Source organism: Stenella coeruleoalba, assembly GCF_951394435.1.
Source record: "Stenella coeruleoalba genome assembly, chromosome: 6".
In the NCBI taxonomy this organism is placed as follows: Eukaryota; Metazoa; Chordata; class Mammalia; order Artiodactyla; family Delphinidae; genus Stenella; species Stenella coeruleoalba.
The window spans coordinates 103,387,345-103,413,196 of NC_137151.1; the positions used below are offsets into that span (position 1 = coordinate 103,387,345).

Below are 25,852 nucleotides of genomic sequence, written 5' to 3' on the forward strand. Positions count from 1 at the left end.
GAGAAAGAAAAAAAATGACTCCAGCTGCAAATGATGTTGTAATTTTGAAAAAAAAAATTTAGAAAAGGAAAATGAGGATTGTGCTTCAGAGAGAGAACTTTAGGTTTAGGCATGAATTGAAAAAAGGAGGTTTAAGAGGTCAGTTAACAAATTAGTATAGAGGAGGGAAAATCTGAGACAATAATGATAGGAAAATCCTAGATTTTAAAACTTTAGTAAACTGGTAACAGTGTAACGTTTATGCAAGTCAAGTTATAAGCTTAAGTTGAGATAGGAAACAAACATACAAGAAAAACAACCAAAAAAAGAAAAAAAAAGAGGAAAAGAAAAGAAAGAAAAGAAAATGCCATAGTAACTATAGGACAGCCTCAGAGAATTTGGTGAAAATGTTAAATATTTTGTATGTTATTTATTAGGAAGCATGTGTTGTTATTTCAGTGATGAAAACAAAGCTTAAAGGACTATTTTGTTCTTCAAAGTAAAGCAAAACTGGTGGATTACTCTAGGTTTCAGATTTCTTAAAGTTTATTTGTATGAGCAAGCCATTGAAACTTACATAGTACACATTTCATTTGTTTCTAAAATACAGTGACCTTTTCACATTAAACATTTTATTATTGCTTAGTTGCCTGCTCATAATTTCAGCATTACTTAAAATGAATCTCTGGCTTGAATAATCTGCTTTGCCCTTGGAAAACTAGGGCAACTAATAGGCCACAGAATGATGAGAAAATGTGGGATAAAGATGCTTAGATAAATTGGAGAGTCAAGCAGTGGGCATTTGCAGGATTCTATTTAACTGGAATCTTGAATACTTTGCTATTCAAAATAATCTATCATTTTGCCAACCTCTCTCCTACATTGATCCTATTCCCAATTCTCCATTAATATTATGTCTAATACCTACTTGCTCCTCTGGCTATTAAGTTAATGATTAAGGGAAAAATATAAGCCAATATACAAGACGTTATTATGGTTGAGTTTTGGGCAACTGCATCCCATTTAGACACAGCTTGATGAAGTAATTTAAAAAGTTTATTTAGCGCCTACTGTTAAGGCATGTGCTGAGCACTGGAAATACAGGGGTGAAAGACAAATGTTCCCACAAGAAAATCACAGTTTAGAGACTGGAGTTGGGGTATAAAAACAAGGAGAAGGATCAACAGTCATAATTTGATTACTGTTTTAATAGAAGACACAGAATGCTGCACAACGGAAAGAGGAGAAGGATGTTACTTCAATTTAAGAAGGCGTGCACTATCTCTATGAGGAGGTGACCCTTGAGCTGAATCACTGACTTCAGGTCTGTTGCAATGACTCTGCTTCCTGTTTGAAAAGAAAGATTTTGCATACGAACGATTTATAGGGGGAAAGGCAGTGAGGCCAGATCTGAGAGGAAATCTGCCTTTTGCCTTCTAGTTTCTTTAAGAAACACCAATGGGAAGCTCAATGTTTAAGTAGGGTTGGTCAACGTGTTGGATGATAAAAGTATGCAGTTCAGGCTTAGACTCTGGCAGTTCAGTCTTTGACAGACATGAAAGGAAACCTCCACTTTGATGAGAGTGGATTGTTTAACAGGTAATTGGAAGTGGGACATTGGTTTTTAAAGAACTGTCAGTGCTTTGAAAAAATAAAACTTTATTTTCCCTTCCATACTCTTAGGAATATTGTAAAATGTTGTTTTATAATGTGATGTGCAGATACATTTAGAAGATGTTCAAAAAAATAGGCTGAATGTTAGTATTTATATAAGAAAATTTGTCTTTGAGTTTAAATAAAGCACAGTCTTATAAGTTTTATACTCTACAAATGGTTCAAATTAATGACTCTTAGGTTTATGCATAAATGATACATGAAATAGCAGAAAAACTGGGGGTGGGATGAGAAACCATTTTCTACTAGGTACTATGCTACCCATTTAACTGCCTGCACATACTTAGAAGCATTCGGCTATGTATGTGAAGGGGTTACTGCTCAAAGAAATTCTGAGTCATGAAATTCCTCTTGAGGAATTCTTATATTCTTATATTATATAAGAATATAATGTATACTTTAAATAGTGTCGCGTGTTCTCTAGTTACAAGAAAATTTCTAAGAATAAAAATATCTATCAAGACCTTCTCTTAAGTAGTAAAGTAAACCATCCTCTGTTTATGATAGCCACAGTGCATTGTGATCAATGTGTCTTTTGAACTACAACAGTCCATACATGCCTAGCTATAGCTTTACTTTGATGGCCTTGGTAACAAGACACAATTAATGACACACCTCTAATCCACATGTAACAGGCACAGATAGAAATGATCATTTCTCTTGAGGTATGAAAACACATTGGCCTTGCGACTACCCTGGTGGCACAGTGGTTAAGAATCTGCCTGTCAATGCAGGGGACACGGGATCCATCTCTGGTCCAGGAAGATCCCACATGCCGTGGAGCAACTAAGCCCGTACGCCACAACTACCGAGCCTGCGCACTAGAGCCCGCGAACCACAACTACTGAGCCCGTATGCTGCAACTACTGAAGCCCTTGCACCTAGAGCCTGTGCTCCGCAACAAGAGAAGCCACCACTCACCACAACTAGAGAAAGCCCACGTGCAGTAACAAAGACCCAACGCAGCCAAAAATAAAATAAAATTAAAAAAAAAAATCTAAGTTCAACACAAAGCAGTATTATTTAAAAAAAAAACAAACACAAATTGGCTTTGCTTTCTTACTAGCATTACCTCAGCTGAAAGCTTTAACTTGGCTATAGGACAATGCCAACTTATAGTTCTACTGGTTCATTTCGGAAGTCAGCTCTATTTAGCTTTATTTAGGGATTTCTTTTTCTCCCAAGATGACTTTATCTAATTACATTCTTTAAATCCCCTCCTCCTTTATTTATTTATTTATTTATTTTTCTCATAGCTATAGGGGCTAGTGAGGATTAGAAGGGCTATCTACAGTTATTGAGATATCTGAAGCCTGCTAATTCTATTTTAAAGATAACATTGACTACACAGATAACCACCTCTATCAAATTTATGCATGCAGGTGAGAAGTTGAATGCTGGATATGCTATAGCTTTAAAACAGCTGTTCAGTTGAGATTGGATGATTATTTCCATATTAAAGTGAACTGCTGGCAAGGGATTGTACATCAATAGTCTTACAGTCATTACTAAGTATTAAGTGTTAGAATACTGTTGTTGGTGGTGTTTTCTTTTGTTTTTTTTTTTCCTCTCTTTTTTTTTTTTTTTGAGCCCCAGGATAAAAAGAAAGCCTGCAATAGATCAATTGGCAGGATGGCTGTTTTCAGCTAATGGTTTGTTATATCAATGGACCTTATCTTGACCTCAATTATAGATATCAGCATTTACTGCAAAAGAAAACAGCATCTAAAAGTGGAGGGTAAGGTAAGAGTGGGTGAGGGGAAAGAGAGCTAAAAAGTTTTACATCCCTAGTACTGAGCCCAAGATGTCGCTATAATTTTTGAAGCCAAATTATTCTCCCTTATCACTGTATCTGCTATGGGAAAATATTATTTGTCATTGGTGTTATAAACTGGTGGGATGATTCAGCCTTAATTCTGTCATTCTCACTGATAGTTTACATTCTTACAGGTGTGCCTGTATAAATTTTTATAGGAGTGCTCCTTTTATACAATTAGAATAAATCAATTTTACAAACCACAAATGCCCACTATGCGCTATGCCTGATGCTTAGGCGCAGGATACACAAATAGATACGTCACATATCACCATCCTGAACCTCAAGGGAATGGCCAAGTAAATACACAATTGCAATATGGTATGATAAATGAAACAAAAGAAGGGGATACTGGGACCAGTGGGAAGGAAAGGAGGAAGCAATCATTCTGCTTGAGTTGGTGTGGGGACGGTTTTTCCGGAAAAAAAAAAAAAAAGTCTTGATAAATGCAAAGAACCTTTAAGAATTTAAATAACTAGGTCCTGAGTCCTTTAGCATCATTAAAGCAAAATTCTGGAGGGCTGCTGTTCTCCTGAGATTTATGTTTTTGTTTATTCTGCTTATTGCAAGCCACAGGTAAGTAGATAAATTTGCATTGCTAATCATCTTATTTCAAAACCTGCTGACATTTTAGTGTTGTTGTGTATGAGATGTATGAGTTAGTCAGATTTTAATGACTATTTGTTTATCTAGATTTGGGTAGAGCCAAGGGACCAGGCTTGCTTGGTGAGTCTGTAGAGGAAATCAGCATTTTTCCACATACGAAACTTAAATACGGAGAGCTAACTGATAAGCTCGCACTAATGGTATTAATAAACAGATATGCAATGCACAAAATACTTTTTTTAAAAGTACATCCCAGTGTGTGACACATAGTAGGCACTCAAAATACAATTACTGAATGAAACAATTTAAGAATAAACTTACATGTTACTATGAAATGTATTATGCTTTTGGATCAAGATAAAAACATAATTTTATATTCAAATTACTTTTAAGATAGAAAAGACAAAACGTTCTTTACTATAATGTTGAGTAACAACTTTATAGTAAAGCTGTCTCTGTCAATCTTCCACTCTTTTCTTTTTGGGTCAAAGATTTCCAAGTTTCTTGAGGGACAAAATATTAGGCTGTATGAAATGATCAATGAAATATGCATACCACAACAAATAACCAATCTATAACTAGGGAAACAATATTGTAATGATCCCAGAGCTCTGGGAATCATTTTTAGTAGTAATATTTAACTTAATTTTAAAATATATTTATGTAGAAAAATGATTCAATAAAAAATTAAAAGAAAGTAAGTACAGTTTCAGGTGGGTAGGACAAAAATTATGAAGACATTTTAATATGACTAAAGCTGTAAAATACTGTCTTAATCTAATATTTTCATTTTACAAAAGAGAAATAGGAAACTCAGAGAGTTAAATAATTTGCACTGGATTACATCATTAGAGAGTTTAGAACCTAGGTTTTCTGTTTGTCCATTAACTGTTTGAAATAAGCACTGTGGCAGAAGTGAATCATGAATATGTAAGTTTTAAGCAGGAAAGAATAAAGGCCCAGCAAGAGCAAGAGTGACATGAGACTTACATGGAGGGTATCCAAAAGCAGCTCCGGGGGTAGATCTAGATGCTTTCTGAGTCATCATTCAACCAGGAAAACTGCTAGTCAAGAATGATCCATGAAATGTGAACCAACTCTAGTCAAGGTGAAATCTATAGCTGAGATGGTAGCTAATGAGTTTTAACCCTCCCAAGACAAACCACCCAAGCCAAGCATCTTAGCATTTTAATAAAGGCTCTGAGAAGTGAAAAGCATTTAAAACCAAAGGAATGAAATTTTAGAGAAAGATAAGTAGTGTGTTCAGGGGCCATGCTAGTATTTTCTACACCATACTATAACACTCTTCAAATCCCTGTTGGTTGGAACCTAAGTAAAAATAAATAAATTATAAAGGAAAATCAGAAGACGATTTCGGATAAAGCTATGATTCTAGAATCGCATCAGCTATGCACAAACACCTTGCGCTAAATCTATCACTGGAAGGTTAGAAATGTTACTATCTGCCTTTTGAGAAGTCAAAGTATAATTGAACAGCACAGAGTATCTTCTGGGGAAGTAGCATCACTCTCCAAGAAAATGGAAGATTCAAAAAAAAAAAGAAAGCCTACAACGTGTTTTCTACCAACCTCCTACCCAATGCACAAAACCCTGTCCCTCCTTTCCTGAACAATCTTGACTGAGTATCCTCCACGGAAAAGGCAGAATTTTATGATGGAGACAGTGTTTTACAGTTGAATGGATGTGAGATTTGGAGACAGAGATCTGGATTCATGTCTTGGCTACATCCCCCTTTTTGCTGTGTTTGACTTTGATAGACTCTGTCCTTCTCTGCAAAATGTTGATAATAATGGCAATGTCATTGTATTATCATGAATATAAAGTAAGAAACACTCAGGGAAGGTAAGAGAATTAAATAACATTCACTGGGTGCCTACAATATGCCAGGCTCTTTAAATTCATCTTCTCTTTTTTGCTGCTGTATGCTACCAATGGCCCAGTGCCTAGAATATACAAGGTGTTCAATTAAGAGTTCCGTCTATTTTCCCCATCTAACAAAGCACCCCATTATATTGTTAGAATGCTCTAATTGTTAGCAAAATTTTTATTTTAAGCTAAAATCTGTCTCCTTTTAACTTCTGCCTAATTCTGTCTTCTGGAACAACTCAAAACTAAGCCACTCCCTTTTCTATGAGAGCCCTTCAAATATCTGAAAACAATTACCATGTTTTTCTTTCGTCCTTTCCTCACCAGGGTCAACACACCCACTTCTTTCAACTGTTACTTTTGAGGCATGGCTTTCTGGAAACATACTGTCCCAAATGCCTATTATAGACACGATCTAAGCCAGTCAATTATATCCTTAAACTTAGGGCCTTTATCTGAACATAATAGTCCAAATGCAGTTTAAAAAAAGGTTGTTGAATCTGTGCTGAGCAGCTTACTGACCAATGAATTAGACTATCCTTTTAGCAGTATTTATGCTAGCAGGATACATACTTTTTTTTTTCCTCACAGGTATACTGAGGGAGGGCACTAAAACACATGACATGGTTAAACAATTAAATATCATAAAGACTAGATCTATTTTTGTTGGAGAACATATTGTGACAATTCGTTTCGAAGTTTCCTTTTCAGTTAGCCACAGATATAGTATGAGTTCTATGATGAAAATGTAGAAGACATTAATGGGGCTTAATTATCTATAAAGGTAAACTTTTTTATGAGTTCTTAAGTGATTCTCTTCAGAATGTTCTGAGTTTAAGGTCTGTCAGCTACTGATGCATGACCTGAACAAGTCAGTTAACCTTTCTGTGTCTCAGTGCCCTCATCAGTAAAGCGGAAGTGTCCTGCTATTTCACAGGGGCAGTGAGAATCACTCAATTAAAAGACACATTGTGCATAAACACAAAGATACCAAGGCAAAAAGTGCCTTATAAATCTTGAATAGAGGAGTCAATGTTTTTTAAGGTGAAGCTCTCCCACTCAAAATATTAAAAATCTAAGCAATTTGGAAAGCACAGTGGAGTCCATTTAACACATGCTTTGCTTATTAGTATATTCCTGTACTTCTGGCTTCCTCTCAGCTCACCAAAATCCACCCTGTCCCCAGACTTTTATTTATTGCTTACTCCTCTTTTCTTCTAAGCTTTTTAATATGGTCTATCCCTTTGTAAAGAACACAACTTCTTTCCTTTTACCATATTCCTCTCTATTTGCATCACACATTAGTTAACTTGTTCCCTCTGCTTCCTTAGGAAGGACATTTGATTGCTGACCCCATGAGTGCTCACACCTTCCCTACAGCCTGCTTCATGGGGAATAATAAAGCAGATGCTGTTGCAACTGTCTCACTGAAACATAATAAGAACTGAGGACAAAATGCCCAACTAAGTCACACTCCATTGACATCTGATTGTCCTTTGACTGATAAGAAGGAAAATCAAAATGGGACTTTTCCAAAGCAGATTTATCTGTGAAATTTGTCACCAGGAATGCTTTCAAATTAGTTCCTGAAATAAAAATGCAGCTTCCCATCTTGATTCTAAATGTGTTATAATTACAGTCAACAAACACAAGGTTAAGCCAAGCACTTAACAACTAGGTTATTGTCCCCAAAGGCTTAAGTGCAACTAATCATTTGGTGAGCTTAACTCCTTATTTACTGAACCTAATTTCAGAGTTTGAAATAAAGGCAGCAGTCACCTAGTCTTTGCAAATGAAAGTTTTCTTGATAAATGCTTTACTAACACTTCCATTCTCTGGCTATTCTCCTAGTCAACATTTGACTGAGTCCTGACAGTGTACCTTAGTTGGGATGCAAAGCACATTTCCATTGAGAAAGTCTTCCTGAAAAACTGATAGAAATTCAAGAAAGCTGCCACCAGATATCTTTGGCAACAACTGGCTCTCCTTCCTTTGTCCCTGTTACATCCAGGACAATACATTTGCCTAAGTACCTAAATTTGAGATCTCAGAGTCTTTTTATATACTTCTCACCCACAACCTCTATATTCAGTTAGTCATTAAGTCCTATGAAATCTATCTTCACAATGATTATTGAATGTATCTCATGCTTTCAACTGTCACAGCAACCAACTGGTTCCAGGCTCTCATCAACCTAATAATCAAAACTTCAGATATCGAAATAACTCCATACTGCCACAAGATTGAGTTCCCCAAATAATACTTTCATGTTAATAACTTGTCTTGTCTTTTTTTCGGGCCTCTCACTGTTGTGGCCTCTCCCGTTGCGGAGCACAGGCTCCGGACGCACAGACTCAGTGGCCATGGCTCACGGGCCCAGCCGCTCTGCGGCATGTGGGATCTTCCCGGACCGGGGCACGAACCCATGTCCCCTGAATCGTTAGGCGGACTCTCAATCACTGTGCCACCAGGAAAGCCCCAACTGGTCTTGTCTTAAAGGCTCACCACAATTTGGTGGGTTTCCCTTTCCAACCTGTTGGAAAGGGTTTCCAACCTGTTTCCCTTTCCAACCTGTTTCCCTTTCCTACCTTAACGTCCTACCACCTCCATATTTCTGTTGCATCTCAACTCCTTCCCCTATGCACATAATAATTCTTCTTTTTGTCTTTTTTAGCCTCCACATTTGTATACTGAATTAAAAAATGGAGGAAATTTTCCAAGTAAAAGTACATCTAGAATTCCTTCTCCATTTCCTCTATTCTTTTATAACTCTTTATAACTCTTATTATTTTTTCACAACTAACAAGTTTTATTTCCTCTACGAATTTTTTAAAAGACTCTATGTACTATTTTCTGTCTGAAGTTTAGGTTTACAACAAAAATGAGCAGGAGACAGAGATTTCTTATATATCCCTTGCCTCCACACATGCATAACTTCCTCCACTATCAATATTACTCACAGAATGCTTTTTTTTCTTTTTTTTTAAACCAAGGATGAACCTACATCATCCTACATAATCTTCCAAAGTTCATAATTTACCTTAGGGTTGACTGTTGGTGTTTCATATTCCATGTGTTTGGACAAAGATATAATGACATAATTATAAAAGTATACAAAAGTACAATACTCATCATTATAGTATCATACAGAGTGTTTTCACTGTCCTCAAAATCCCCTGTGATCTGCCTATTCATCTCTCCCTACCTCTCCTGGTTGCACTAGCAACCACTGATTTATTTATTATCTCCACAGTTTTGCCTTTTCCAAAATGTCATGTAGTTGGAATCATATAGCCATCTCACAGTCCCTGGATAGTTTGCTCTGTATTTTCAGTCTTTGTCTTCCTTGCTTTTCAGTCTTTGAGGATTCTGCTGACATATCCTCTAACTCAGAGATTGTTTCCTCAGCCATGCCCAGTCTACTAATAAGCCCATCAAAGGCAATCTTCAGTTCAGTCACATTGTTTTTTGTTTGTTTGTTTGTTGATCTGTAGCATCTCTTTTTGCTTCTTTCACTTTTTTAAATATTGATTTATTTTGGCCATGCCAGGTTTTAGTTGCGGCCCACAGGATCTTTAGTTGCAGCGTGCGTACTCAGTTGCGGCATGCGGACTCTTAGTTGTGGTATACAAACTCTTAGTTGCAGCATGCATGTGGGATCTAGTTCCCTGACCAGGGATCAAACCCAGGCCCCCTGCATTGGGAACGCAGAGTCTTATCCACTGGACCACCAGGGAAGTCCCTGGTTCTTTCTTAATATTTCCATCTCTCTGCTTACTGTGACCATCTGTTCTTGTATTCTGTCTACTTTATCTACTAGAGCACATAGCGTATTAATCACAGTTGTTTTCAACTCCTGGTCTGATAATACTTGCCATGTCTGGCTCTGATGCTTGTTCTGCATCTTCAAAATGTGTTTTTTGCCTTTTGGTATGCCTTGGAATTTTTTCTTGACAGTCAGGCATGGTGTGTTAGATATATAAAAGGAGGTGGTGTAAGTAGGCCTTTAGTAATGTGGTGAGGAGACAGGAAGTGTTCTATAGTCCTATGATTAGATCTCAGTCTTTTAGTGAGCCTATGCCTCTGAACTGTGAACTCCACAAGTGTTTCTCAGTTTTTTATCTCCCCCTTTCGGTGGGACAGGATGGCTAGAGTGGGGTGGAGTTGGGTATTTCCCTTCCCGGGGTCAGTAAGGCTCTGATAATACCTAGCAGGTTAGGCTCTAGTTAACTAATTTCCCCTGAGGGCAGGCCTTTTAAGAAGAATGACATGCATTTCAAAATAGTTCCTTTTCCCCTCTCTCTGCCAGAAGCCTAAGGGGATTTTTCTCCCACATTTACTGTGGAAATTCATTGAACTTCTGGAGGTAAATCCCACAGTATTATGGAGTCTCCCTTATGACTGGGTGCCCCTGAAGAGTTGTTGATTTTTCAGTCTCTTCAGCATTTTTATTTATTGTTAGGACAGAGTGGTGACTTCCAAGCTCCTTACATGTGGAACAGGAAACCAATTCTATGAATCTTTTTGTGACACCTGCCCCAAACACATCTAAATACATAATATTCAATCATCCATTATTTATCTTATGCATTTTTGTGTGTGTGCCAGGCAGGGTGCTAGGTGCCAGGAACATAAAGAAGGACAAAATGTAGTCCTTGATCTTATGGGGGCTAGAGTCCATTCTGGGAATGTCTGTGACATTTACTACCTGTACTACTTTTTCAGCATTTATAAGGTTTGGGCTAGGAACTGTTAACTTATAGTTCTATACTTTGTAAAACACAGTACAACAACTTAGTAAGAATTGGCAGTCAATAAAGATGTGCTAAGTGAATATTTTTTTTATTATAAAATCTAAATAGTGAAGTAGATAAATTTGTCTCAAAACATTTTTGTAGGGCTTTCCTCATTCCATCAGCTACCTGCACCAAGTAAGACTGGGTCTGTTCAGGGTCCCCAACCACAGTGGCTCTCCCAAGGCCCACCTTCTGCCACAATCAATCTAGTTCTGAAATTTAAAACAAAACTTTTTTTTCTATAAAAATCTATTTCCCTTGTTTCAAGTTTTCTAAAAACCTGTTCTCTCTAAGTAAAAGCTTTGGTAAATAGTGGGCAGTAGCAAGACAAGGTGCAAATGTCTGAACTCTGAGGTGAAAGAACTGGGTCAAAATTCTCGCTTAGCTGTGCGGTTCTGAAAAAGTCACTACATTTCATCACTTACAAAAGGAGAAAGGGCTTCCCTCGTGGTGCAGTGGTTGAGAGTCCGCCTGCCTGCCGATTCAGGGGACACGGGTTCGTGCCCCAGTCCAGGGAAGATCCCACATGTCCACGGAGAGGCTGGGCCCGTGAGCCATGGCCACTGAGCCAGCACGTCCGGAGCCTGTGCTCCACAATGGGAGAGCCACAACAGTGAGAGGCCCGCGTACCACAAAAAAAAAAAAAAAAAAAGAATTGGAGAAAAATAAAGCTAATGAAAATGTACATAATTATGAATTTCTTTTAAAAAGGTTTTATTTGATTATATTCCAGTGTTTGGAAATTAGAATTAAAAGGTAGCCCACTGCCAAAACGCTCCTAGTTAGTTTTAAAAACTCATATAAATATCCTTTGTTCTCTCTCTTTGAATCAAGACATTTGCTACTTATAAATTAAAAAAGGTGAAGAAATAACCTTTATACACTCAATTCCCCTGAGCAAAGAGTATCTAAGAATCATAGAGTGAGATGGGTTTGTTATTTGCATTTTTCTCTAATTAAGGTTGAGACAAGCCTGTAAATTAATTATACTCACCATTTAAGCCAAATTTAAATACCACAACCTCCAAAAATATTTAAAAAACCTCTGCATCTGCTCAGAATCTTAATAAATTCATTTTTAATTTAAGTATATTTGCAAGAAGGGCATTTTTTTCCCTGGAAAATCCATTACAATGTAGGGACTTTAAAAAAACTTTTATTAAGCAGTTTCATTTTTAATAATATTCTCTTAGAAACATTATATAGGGCTAGCATTTTACACTAATTTGACTCAGTCCTAGAAAATAATGGCTCATTAATATTTATATATATGTATGAATTGTCACTAATTTATATTTATAATATATATGCTTGTATATGTAACAGAAATTATAACTTATAAATTATACTGTTCTATCTCTTATTTCTATTTTCCCATACTCCTTCAAATATTCAGTTTCTACTAAATGTACATTTTTTTATAGATACTATGGAATTTATTTTGTTTTTAATATTTTTAAGATATAGAGAAAACTGTCAAATATATATATTATTTAATATTACACTTAAATGATTAAGAAAGTTTCAAAAATATGCTTATATAACTGCCAAAGTGAGAATATAGACACATTTCATCTTTTGATTTTTCATGTAGAACTGCTGAAATGCATCAGGATTTTGAATCAGATTAAATAGTATTTAACCTCTGAGAAAAAAGATATATTTTTCCAGGCCAAGTGTAAATTGCACAGCTTTTTCAATTGCAATACAAGTTCTATGATTAGATTTAGAACAAAATCAAGTTTCAATTTAAGAGCCAGCTGTAAATATATGCGTATAAAATTGCATATGTAGTATGTTTAACAGTCCTAGAAATAGCTTTCAGAAACTATCAAAGATTTGAAAATTTCATTTAACCCAGAATGTCTGCTTTGGCCCAACAAACATCTTAAAATACTATTCTCTCAACTTCATTTTTAGTATTCTCTATCTCACCCAGCTAAGATTTCATCAACTAAAGACAGCAAATATGTTATATTTTACCACAAATGTAGTTTTACACAAAATTCAAACAGAAGGAGAAATTAAGAAGTTATAACACCGTATCTTACTTCACTGCTTGTTTAGCTGACATGTATTTCTTGAAGGTGCAATTTCTTTGAACCTCATGATAGTTAGTTCTAAGTATTCTGAATGTTGTGCTTCATAGTTTTTTCTTGCCCTCTGTCCCAAGTAGGGACACAGAAAACAAAACAAAACAAACAAAACAATATTTTGTTAAATGAGAAAATAGTTATAGGATACAAATACTTGATATAGGAATCTTACTTATTTGTCCACCATTTAATGGCGTTACAAATATATCACTTATTTATCTTAAAAAGCTATTCAGGAAAACTTAAATTCAGGCTTGTTCTCCCTTTCTATATAATCCAATTAAAATATGTGTACAATTGAAATAGATATGCTGATTTAGAAAATGTTGCCCTCATATTTTAGGTAAATGTGAATATAATACATGTGGACCCACCTTTACTATGCCATAGATGTTTAACTTAAATGGTGTTTTCCTCTTCAATTTTTAATGATTCTAGAATATCACTACTTTTCTCATCTTGATTCCAATCAATCTTTCCAACACAATCTCACACAAGTCATTCTATCTGGTATGTAATGATCTAAAAACAAACATGAATAGGCAGTGATAGCTACTATTTTTTCTTTTTTTTATAGCCACACCCTATAAAAAAGAATCTGTGCCCTCGGCAGTGAAAACACAGAGTCCTAACCACTGGACCACCAGGGAATTCCCGATAGCTACTATTTAAGCAAACTATTCAATAAAGCATTTTCTAACCCAAAGAAATAAAGTATTTTGTAAATTATCTATTTTAAGAATGAATTTTTCAGTGTAGGGTTTTGCTAAATCATACTACACAGCAGAAAGTTTAGCGCAGGCAGAGTTCAATGTGAGTGAGTAGGATATTGAAACAACACAAAACAAATACAAACCTCCACCATACACTGTTGGATTTAATTTTAGTCATCTGCTTTGAACTGCCAGAGAAGAATAAAAGGTAGGTCTTGAAGCTAGAAGTGGGCTGAAATGTAAATATTTCAGGATTTTGTATTGAGCATGACTAGTTGTTCATTCTTACTGGAAACAGCTATGAAATAGGCAAAAGCAGGGTTGCTTGTTGCAACCTGAAACTCATTATTGCCAAGCACCATCCTTGATTTACTGTAACAAAACCATGCTGATGAAGCCAAGGTCTTAGGTTCCAGTGAGCCAGTCTGCATCTTGCAGTCTCTTATTTGCAGATTTATCTGCCTTTCTGCAAATATTTGTCCTTAGAAGAGTAACTATGCGTAAGTATGAAAATGAAGTAATGTATAATAGGTCCATTACCAGCACGGGGAAAATGATGCAAATTTCATGTCCTATGGAGAGTGGTTGAAAAAGCAACATCCTCATACATGAAAAAAAAAATATATATATATATACACATATATATAATATATATAAAATAAAAGAGGATTATAAGTCCATAGCATTATAAAATATTATTAACTAAAAGACAAAGATAATATTTGAATTTAAGAATAGGACTTTTCTTTAGTAAAGAAAAAATGAACTATTTATATGATTTCTATAAAGAAATAACACGTTTTATTTTTCAAAAATAGACAGTGTTAGATGGCACTGTTTCTCATATACTCAAAAAACTCCCTATAGCTCTGTCAAATATACAATAAAAGAAGACTTGTTTTTTTCAAAATTTGTTGCATTCCCATTGCAACATGTGTTATTCATTACCTGAGAGTAGATACTTTTAAAAGATTTTTGCTTTAAAAAACTATACTTTCTGACTCTTTCAAAGTCATTGCCTTTTGCTACCAATAACAGAATATTAATGCTGCTCTTTGAAAAGATATCTTAATGTATCAATTTATTTTATTTATTTTTCAGTAATAAAAGACATGTTTAATCATTAAGATTTAAGGTTTCTAGACTGCAGCACACAGAAGTCCAATGAATTACTGGCATTGTAGTATTCCAGGTCAATGGATCAACTGTTAAATAAATGTATCTCTTCATCTCTTCTTAACATACACTTTTTCAAAAACAATTTGCAAACAACTAAATTCAAGCCACAGATTAAAAGTGATTACCTATTAGAACAATGGTTGAAGATAGGTATTAACATTCCTTATATATACTCTACATTATACATCACACTGCTTTATACTTATTTGCCACTTAAAAATTATTTGCTTAAAGTGAATATATAAAACAGAGAAAATAAATTTAAAGTACAAAAGCTAGCAGGTCAGGCACCTTGTTAGAAGCTCTGAGTTACTGAATGCCAGTAGTAGCAATGAAGACCAATGGGATGACAAAGGAGAGAAACCCTCAAGAATTTTAATGAGGGTAAAAGGTCCAATGGTTCATTCCCATTACTTGCTATATTTCATCTTGTTTTAGAGAGTTCACAAAGTGTAAGACAATAGTGCAAAATCTGTGATTTTTATGCCTTGCTGTTTTCTATTATAAGCCTTAACCTTGTGACGGTGATAAAGTACATAGTAAGTAAGTTTTAGGGCCTTTTTCTAGCCAACTATACAGTGTCTCAGGGGTCTAAATTTAAGTACCATTAACTAGATTTTTTTTTTTCCCAAAAAAGAAATATAAAAACTTGAGGTTACAACAAAGCTGGGTTAAAAGGTGTATACAGAGATAAGCATCAAGTTTGATATAATAAAACCATCTTGAAAGAAGGCATTTCAAAGTATTTTAATAACCTATATCTAACAAAGATTGAGAAAGTATCTACAAAACATTACAGGGTTGTTGGGTGTTTTTGATTATATATAAGCACATCTTCAATCCAATTTCAAAGGCCCACTTCTGCTGTGTTCTTGAGATCTTGGGAGATATACTAGATAAGATATTTCAGTAACAGTGAAAGAAAACAAACCTATCTAGTTTAAGAAAAAAAAGGGAAATCACTTCAAGGCTACTATCAAGTTCCAAGAGTATCCTATTGACCCAATGGCTGTAATGCAACCAATCTTCAGAAGCAGATTGGAACCTGGAAATGAATGGCTTCCTCATTATTAATTTGGGGTGAACGATCTCTTTCTCTGGTCTCTATGTCATTTTCAGTGTGTTGGCTCCATTCTGCTGTTTTCACAGCTCTCTCTGACACTCAAACAATGAGGAAAAAACAGCTGTGTTCTGGTACCCAAGTGGTCAAGAAGTTAACTAATATACAAACTGAATGGTCTTAGTCAAAATTCCAAATCCTCATGGGAATGGATTCTGATTGACCCAGCCTGTGTCTTATGCCCACACATGTGACCTGTGGAGCTGTCACACTGAAATAACATGAGGAGGGTCCCACATATTTATCTAGGGAACATACCACATACAAAACAGCGATTTATAATTATTATTAAATATTAAGAATAACACATTTGTCCATTAAACAAAGACTTAATGAAAACCTACTACATTTTAGGCACCATTCTAGACATTGACTATTCAGATAGTAAAAGTAAATAGAGTATATGGTTAAACTGCTCTCGTGAATCACAGAAACTAGAGTGGTTTCTTACAAAGTGAACAACAAAAAAACACTACGACCTTGCTAGTAGAGACGAAAATAAGGATGGAAAATATTTTTAAAACAAAAATACTTTCTTAATTTCTTAAAGACAGAAATAAATTCCAAAATGAAATTTAAAATCCCTATCTATGATGTCTTTCTAAACACCTTATAGATATGGGTCATTCTTAGAGGAAGGGAAATTACACATCTCTATAAAAAGCGGCTCAATGAATTACAGTTCTATAAATATATGTGAGGGCTATGTAATCCATAGGATAAGTTAATGGAAGTTTACTATTCACTCAAACAATTCAAAATTTATCATAAATGATAGCATAATGCAACATAACTAGATTTCCTTTATACGGGCTCTATTTATTGCAATGTGTCAATATCGAACAGATTATGTACTTTGGAAGGAAGCTACTAAAAACACAAATGAACCATAATGTAGTTATCAGAAGGAATTAAATTTTATATTAAACAGAGAGCTTTTAGCATATTCTAAGGTATAGTTAGAAATAATGGCTCATCCAGTGCAGTAGAATGAAGATTTCAGCTAATAGTCCTAACTTTCAGGGACTCACCAAAAAACAGAGAATGGGAATCCAGAGAGTTCTGTCCTAGGACCACTTGTTGGACTAACACTTGTCAATCTCCCTTGACTATTTCATCTTATCCCCAAATGCTAATTTGTCATTTGGGTGCTGATGTTTCCTAGATATTTATCTATATTATAAGGGTCTCTATCTCTCCAATTTAATATTTTATTCCATCCCCCAATTTATCTTCATCCACACTATACTATAAGTTCCATGAGAGGAAGAACCCTGTTTGATTCATTTGAACGCATGTGTACAGTATCTAAAGCAATAACACTAGGTACACATTTATTAACTCTGACTTAGGGCCTTCTTTCTAAGCCTTAACTTATATTACTCCCATTGGAATACCCTCCCACCCACCCACTTTGTGAGCCTCTATTCATTTTCTCATGACTCAATCTAAGCATGTTTCTGATGAAATCTTTCCTGAATCCTTCAGAATTACCCATTCCTTTCTTTGCCCAACACCCACACTTACCATTAACACAAGACCATGCTTTCATTCTGATTCTGGCTTCTTATTTCAGTCTTGGCAACTAAAAAATTTTGTATGTGCATATATATGTATACATGCACACACACTCATACATGCAGTAATTATCTATTACACATCTGTAACCCTCTACAAGACTGCAAGATTGTTGAAACCAAGAACAATAGATTACTTGCTATTGTATCCTTGGGCTAAGACCATTTGCTGAGTAAATGAATACATGTCACTATTAGAAATGATTATTTTCCAAAGGAACAAAGTATAAGCTCTTATTAGTAAGTCAAAAACAAAACCTATTATAGTTATCATTAAACAAACATTAAAATTGAGATATGTGCATGAGTTAGTACAAAGTTTATATGAATTTTTAGAGATGCTTCTTAGGAGCCAATAATTACTTTTTTAAAGAAATAACTTATTTCTTGCTCCAAGCACAAATCTTGGTCCTCCTTATTTTATTCTTTCCCAAATCTGTTCACTCTATTAACTTTTTTTTTTTTTTTTACTTCAGTATAGTTCCTAAAAATGTAGAATATCCAATGGTATAGACCATGATGCCCAAAGATTTATATGCTACTTTCATATTTCTAAGATTAAAATTGACTAAAGTCAATTTTTGATCATTCTGTTACCTTATAAGAGATTAAGAATGATAAAATAATAAAATATGTAATAAGACAATTTTATGTTATTTATTTTAAAGACTGTCATAGTACTCATGTTATTTTTTGTTAAGCCAGTGAAATCTAGAGCAAACAAAGCAAGGAAAGAATAAGAAGAAAAACTAACATCTTAGATTGCCTTTTAAATTTTTCTCATATTATTCTGTTCTAATAGACCATTTAACCCATTTCCTCTGTTTTAGAATTCAGCTCTTACTTTTCCTTTTCTACAACATCATTGAGTTTCTTGGCATTTCTAACTAAATCTACAAATCAGCTCATATACCATCAAGTTTTTATTTTGATTTTGAAGAATAAATTCTATCTGAAAATAATCAAGACATGTTAGAATCTTGCAAACAAATTTTAATAACTAATACTCAGATGCACTGCTATGAAGAGGTTGTTCTAGGATAGCTTGTATGTGTTCATTTCTTGAAACGGTAGTCCAAAATAGAAAAAACTAAGTGCTAAGTTCTTTTTAGGTCTTCTCACTCAAGGCTTCAGATAAATTTTTACTATCTACTCTTGATAAACAAAGATGTCATAATTAAACACCATAGCTAATACAAGCTACATAACCTGTAGAATTAGAGTTCTATCAACCAAACAATACTATATGGAAACACCTTGATATGGAAATTCCCTATATCAATACTAGTATGATAGTCATTTTAAAAGCAGATATCATGTCTCATAGTGTTATTTAAGTTTTGAGGTGGTACATTTTCTGAGGTTGTTATAACTTCTAGACGTTTTTATTACATTCAAAGTATTTCAAAAATGACTGTTTTTTACTTCTTATCTAAGTATGGAATGATTAAAAGTATCATAGTTCTCTAATTTACTATCTACTAAATAGTTTACTGTATCATTATTCAAAACATTATTTACATCTTTATTTATATAAGACAGTGCTCCTGAGAAGTCTGTAAATAATATTGAAAATAAGATTCAATATATTCTAGGGATGCTATTATTTAAAATAATCTTATTAATTCTTTTATGAAGAATAAATTATTAGTTATACAAAACACTGCATCCTCATCTCACTTCGTCAAAATCTCTTTGAAGTTCAGATTTTCCTATACCTGTTCCAGATGAAGCAAAACTTAAGAAACTGTAGGCGTTAAGTACTAATAACAGGTTTAACAGAATAAGGATAAATGAGAGCCCCAAAAACAAGTCTGTAAAAGGACTCGTCTCTGGGTAACTTCATATATGCACGTGTGCGTTTATATGCATGCATATATCAACTTATATAAGTACTTGTGATTTCCTATGACTCTCAATAATTTGTTGGTTTTCAAAAACTGATGTCATTTTTCTTCTAAAGTTAACAGTATTACTCTCATTACGGTAATATGAAATAGTTTAAAATTTCCAAAGTGACAGAATGGGGCAGAAAAGGAGATTACTAGCTAAAGTTACCAATTCTTATCTGATTGGTCCTCTGATGCTCCTAGCCCACAGTCTAAAGTTTTCCTCTTGCCCGCCATTCAGAAAAAGACACGCTTGCTAGAAGTCATGTCCTACACCCTGACAGAATCTTCTATCAATCTTAGGGCAACAGTAACTGTTCTAAACTAGGGTGTCAATCATGATGCCATTGGTACTCTTTTTCTTTTCCTGGGTGTGCCTTGGCATCTCTTCTCTTCTACATGTCTACAGTCATGAACACTGCCAGGCAGGGCAGACGAACATAACCATCAGGTACAAGAAGCTGGTCTGTCTTTTGCATTGTGACACCACTGTGCATTTACAAAGAAAGAAGAGAAAGAGACAGCTTTACCCGCAGGAAAGAGAGGTCCCGGTTGTGCTCGATGCTGGTTATCTCCAGGTTGCCCATGACTACCTCACAGTTCTCATAGTATTTGCGCAAGGCTCGGTACTGCTGTTCCAGGTCAGAGAGAGAGCTCAGCTTATTCTCTGTTCCTGCGCACACTGCCAAGACAAGAAAAAACATGGGAAGTTATGTAAACTTTATATGACATGCACCATGACAATATTTCCCTCAACTCTCTTCCACAACAATCTACTCCAATTCCCTGAATTAAAATATTTTGAATGTTATTAAGACCCATAACCCAAACACTGATAAATATCTTCACTTTTATTTTTTCCAGCTTTACTGCATTATAATTGACATATAACATTATGTAAGTTTAAGGGGCACACATGCGGTATTGATACAGTTATATATTGCAAAATGATTACCACCATAGCATTAGCGAACATCACCATCATGTCACCTGATTACCATTGTTGTTGTTGTTGTGTGTGTGTGTGTGTGTGTGTGTGGTGAGAACATTTAAGATTTACTCTCCCAGCAACTTTCAAGTATATAATACAGTATTGTTAACTATAATCACCGTGTTACATCCAAACTTATTCATCTTATAACTGGACGTTAGTACTTTTTGACAAAAATCTCCTCATTTCCTCACGCCCAAGTCCCTGGTAACCACCATTCTTCTCTTTGTTTCTATGAGTTCAGCTTCTTTAGATTCCACATATAAGTGACATCATACATTTACATTCATAAAATGTATGTACTAACCACAGAGAGTAAGAAAGCATGGGTTCCACAGAAACATATAGCAAGGAGATAAACTTAAAATAATCACATTTGCTGTGGGCATATAAAGCATGTAAATACATTTAATTTCACTCAAACAAGATTTTCTTTCAAATTTATAATTACTCTATTTTCTACCTATGGAAGTAAATCAAAATCAAAAGATGATAAAAGTAACAATTTTATTTAAAAAATATTTTTGTATTGCAAAGTAATCTGATCTTAGTAAATTTTCTACAGAATTAAAACTTATGCTTTAAGCCCTCAAAAATGCTACCTTTTAAAATAAAAATATTAAACAACTTAGACTGAAACATTTATAAACATACACTACAAACAATATGTACTGAATTATAAACTTTTATCATATCAACTGTGTCGTTGTGTATTCATTAGTGTTCTGAGGTAAAATAGACTGTTTGTTAATAAATGTTCTCAATCTGCCATCTTTGGGGGGTGGATTTTGAATGTTTATATATAAGCTCAAGAGTATACACACATCTGTGTTTTTTAGGTTGTGTGTGTATGTATCTTTCCTCTCCTCCAGAAGTCAGAGTTTTAGTTATTACTTCTCATGGTTTGCATAGCTACCTGAACAATTTAATGCACCAACTCTACCATTTAATGCACCAATTCTAATCTTCAATAGACTGAAAAAAACTCTATTATGATAAGTGTGTAAAGTTAAAAAAATGAATTGTGAATGAAACATCTTTGAGTACATTACATGGTATACACCAAACTTAGGACAAGATACATGCAGTAAACACTGAAGACACTAGAAAAAGAGCTTAGTAATGATGTCAAATATACATTTGTGTGCCATCTCCACAGGAATGACAAAGAAGACATGAGGCTTGATGTGGTGCTCAAGGGGATAAGTTTCAATACAGAAAGGAAAAAAAAAAATCTAGATTGGTATATTCTAAATAATCAGGGTCACCATAAAGCCTGTTTTTGCCTATTGACACATCAAAAATAACAAAAATCTGGATCTAAAAGTCTTGAAGAATAACATAGACCTCTAATCATAGTGGAAGTTCATTATAAAAACCAAAATAAAACACAAACGTTTCTTGTCTGGATTTCTAAACCTCATCAAACAGTATATTTTCTAGAAATACTCTTTTATAAGTGGAATTGTGTCCCTCTAAGAGATATACTGAAGTCCTAACCCCTGGCACCTGTGAATGTGACCTTGTTTGGAAATATGGTTTATGAAATTAAGGTAGGATGAGTATGTTAGAATAGGCTCTAACCCAATATATTCAATGTCCTTCTAAGAGGAAAACACCCTGTGAACATCAAGACGCACAGGGGGAAAGCCACGTGACCACAGAGGCAAAGATGGGAGTGATGCAGCTGCAAAACAAGGGATGCTAGCAACTGATGGCCAACACCAGAAGCCAGGAAGAGGCAAAGGAAGATTCTACCATGGGTCTCAGAGGGAGCTTGACCTTACTGACACCTTGATACTAGACTTTTGGCCTCCAGAACTCTGAAAGAATAAATTATTATTGTTTTAAGCCATCTAGACTGTGGTACTTTGTTAAAGACGCCCTAGGATATACAATCTTCAGGCTCTTTCTACCTGAAATCTCACATTTAAAGAAACATTAAAAATCACTTCCATACTCCAGGGTTCGATTAGTTTATCACTTTGAAGTTACTCTCCCCATTCTCCCTTCTGAATGTCAGAGTCCTCATACACCATGCTGGAACTCATTTGTTGCCCTTGAGAATATACTTTTTGTAGTGATAAGGATGGATACAAAGACTTCTAGAATCCTCAATATCCATCCTCTTCTTCCTTTACAGTAACAGACTGCACAGTTTTAGCTGGGCTTGTGGCCACCCCAAATAAAGATTACATTTCTCTGCTCCTCTTGGAGGTAAACTTTGCAGGGGACTAAGTTCTAACATATTGTATGACACTTTCCCAGAACTTTATTTAAAACATGGTTGGAGCCTAACTTTGACTCCTTTCTTTCCCACACCTTCCTCCAATCTGCTGCCTGGAATGGAGACGTGATGGTTAAAACTTGAACCGCCATCTTGGAGCATAAGAATGAGGCACACACTAGAGACTGGCTGAGAAATGAGCTAAAGGAACCAGGATTTTCAAACAAACCTGTTTACATGTTTATTAATCATGTTTATTATCATTAATATCAAGATAATAGTGAAAAAAAAAGATAATAGTGAATATTGGTCCTGGCTCCTAAAATATTATACGTAGGAAGGATTAAATTCAAATTAAGTTATATGCTTCTGACCTTAAGTAATTTTAACTATTCTGTCTTGTTGTTTAACTGAATTTATTCCAATCGTAATAAAACTACCAAATCATTCTTGATCATCTGAAAATTTTACTGGTTCTGTGGAAGTTTCCCTTATTACTAAAACTAACAAACATTATGAAAAAAATAAACTTCTATTGATAAGTACAGTAATATTCAACATAAGCAGGAGAACAAGAAGCAATTGATTCTGGTATATGATCCTTCTCCATCAAGATCAAAGTCCCACTTTTTTTTTTTCAATAAACTGTAGAGACTCTAAAAAACACTCCTGAGCCACAATCTTTATTTTTATTGCTCACAGCAGCTTTATAACTTGTAAAATGTCTCCTGAGAAAAGGTATAATTATATGGGTTTATGAAATATAGATTTCAATTATTTTAAATGCCAAGGAGGACAAGCTTATATTTTAATGCAACTACTGATGGGGGTAATTAAGCATCAATTAAGAAACTTGCTCACCATTTCTAAAATGTATATAATGCCACATTGCAATTTATGTATCATTTATGTTGTACAAGTTTCTTTCAGTCGGAAATAAAACCCACACTTTAATATCAATATGTAAAAATCAATATCTAAACATCTAAATGAAAAGATTTCTAAAATATTTAGTGTATTCTGACTTTTTCTATAAAAGCTTAAACAAATTTTGGGAGAAAATCTATCAATATAACTGTAATGCCTATGCATTTTTTCATGCTTCTCATTCTGCATATATGAAAAGAATATATAATATTAAATTGTTCGTATTAATTATTATTACAATAATCTGTTATATAAGAGACCTACAAAGGCTATAAACTCTTTGAAGACAGATGCAATATATTAATCATTATTTTGTATCTGCTGAGCTGTATAGCATAGTGCTTTGCAAGAAAGTTTTCTTTTTTTTTTTACATTTATAAATATATTTTATTGCATGCATTTAGTTTCACATTTTTGGGGTAATTCAATTTTTATGTGGAAAGCTTAAAGAAAATTTGAACAAAGTGAATAATTTAACTTTTACCCATAGGTGACTGCCCATTTCACAGAGGACTTCTCGCTGAATTCTGCAATTTTTCAACTGATGGGACTCAGTGATGTTCTCTCAGTAAGTGGCCCATCTGTACTCATTTGCTGGTAGCCAAGGAGGGGGCGTGGTTTCCAGTCACGTGGTGAGGTGGCCTGCAGCTCCTAAAGGGCAGAGACCATGACTTTCTCTCTAAAGTCTGGTGTATAGTAGGTGCCCCATAAAGTGAATGGGTGTGACTGAGTTAACTGATTAGCCACGCCTCTGGAAGACACTGAGTGTTTGCAGGAACTGGCAAAGAATAGGGACCCCTGAGATCCCAGAGAGGGGTAAGAGGACCCCTGTCCGGGAGGTTCCACATTGCAGAACCTTTGAGCAAGTATCTGCATTTCCCACTGGTTCTGTGCGCACAGGAACTTAGCTGAGTTGTTATGAATTAGGACTGACCCGGATTCTAATCTGGTCTCCACCTTTTGGTTAACCGTGTACTCAGGGACAGATGACTCTCCCTCTCTAACCCTTAGCTACTTCATCTTTCAAATGGGGTAACAATACTACCCTCGAAGGGTAGTAAGAACCAAATGAGTTATTTAATGATGTTAATTGCCATAAAAACAATTATAATTTGTATTCAGAAAATAACCCTCAATTCAGAAAAGTACCCATGTTCAATAAATGATCAGCTGTATTTTTATATACCATATGAAAAGAGAAAATTGGAATAAGTATATTTAAAAATATCTTTCAGTAAAAACAAAAAATCATACAGTAAATAAATTCTAAATAATCAGAATACTCTATTCTCCAAACATTCTGATTTTTGGAGTTTTTACTATACATGGTTCCAGTTAGGAAATATTTTTGTCTCAGTGAGACTTTCCTTTATATTTATGTTTGAGTCAAGCTATCTATAACGAGTATAATACTCCTCATAACTTTCATCTTGAAAGACGGACTTGATTTTAAAAGAACTAGTTTTGATAGATGCATAAAAATCATTTGTATTTCTCTTCATGAAGCCTTCACTGAATGCCTCGCAACTTCCATTTGTCAATCGATTGTACAATCAGGCAATGTATACAAGACAATGCTTAAACCATCAAGTTTCATTGATTTCACAAAGCTGTTTATCAGACAGAATTGAAAAATCTTTTTCACCAGCCAAAACAAGTTTAACAAAATTCAGCCCCCTTTGCCAACACTATTATCAAGTCCTTAAACTAAAAGCTTACAATAATCAAGCTTCAGAAATCCCGAATTTACATGTACTCCCTAGAGTTTTCATTTCAACAGTGACTCCAGGAGTAAAGCTATATGTGAGGCCTTAATAAAATCACCAATTATTCTATTTGGTATTGATTCCATCACAAATGCAGCTATAGTTGCAAACATGGGCTTTTTAGTCTTAAGGTTTACATCCAACAGTGAGTGAACTACATGATCCTCATTCAGTAAAAAATTAAGACTATAATTAGGAGTTTGTAGCAATATAAAAAGGTTGGTTAACAAAATTATTCATTTATTCATGGGGCAAATATATTAGAAGCACAAAGAAGAAACATTAGCAGTATCCATATTAATACTAAAAATCAATTATTGCCTCCACGCTTACGGCTGTGGAAACCAGCACTCCATTTGCTTACTCAAGATGAAAAGAGGGAAAAAAAATTAAATCAAAATATTACCTGACTTTCGAATCAAATGCCTATGTGAGATATTAAGAAATGAATAATTATTTATTTAGCATCTACTGTTGACCTAGTATCATGAAAAAAATGTATATTGATTAAAATGCCCAAGGTCTTTTGTAAGGGCTCATGAAGTTGTACATGGCACCTAGTAAGGAAAGCAGCAAGCAGTGTATGTAAGTTATGTATATATTTTGTAT

At 34.7% G+C, this 25,852-nt stretch overlaps 1 protein-coding gene across 3 annotated transcripts in view; it reads right to left on the reverse strand.

The window, feature by feature from the left end:
* Positions 1–25,852, reverse strand: part of ERBB4 (erb-b2 receptor tyrosine kinase 4) — a 1,115,448-nt gene that overhangs the window by 665,564 nt on the left and 424,032 nt on the right. For all 3 annotated transcript variants that reach the window (XM_079925304.1, XM_079925305.1, XM_079925303.1), the window contains one exon: positions 19,863–20,014. In XM_079925304.1, coding sequence (XP_079781430.1) covers positions 19,863–20,014 — 152 coding nt within the window. The remainder of the gene's footprint in view (positions 1–19,862; positions 20,015–25,852) is intronic.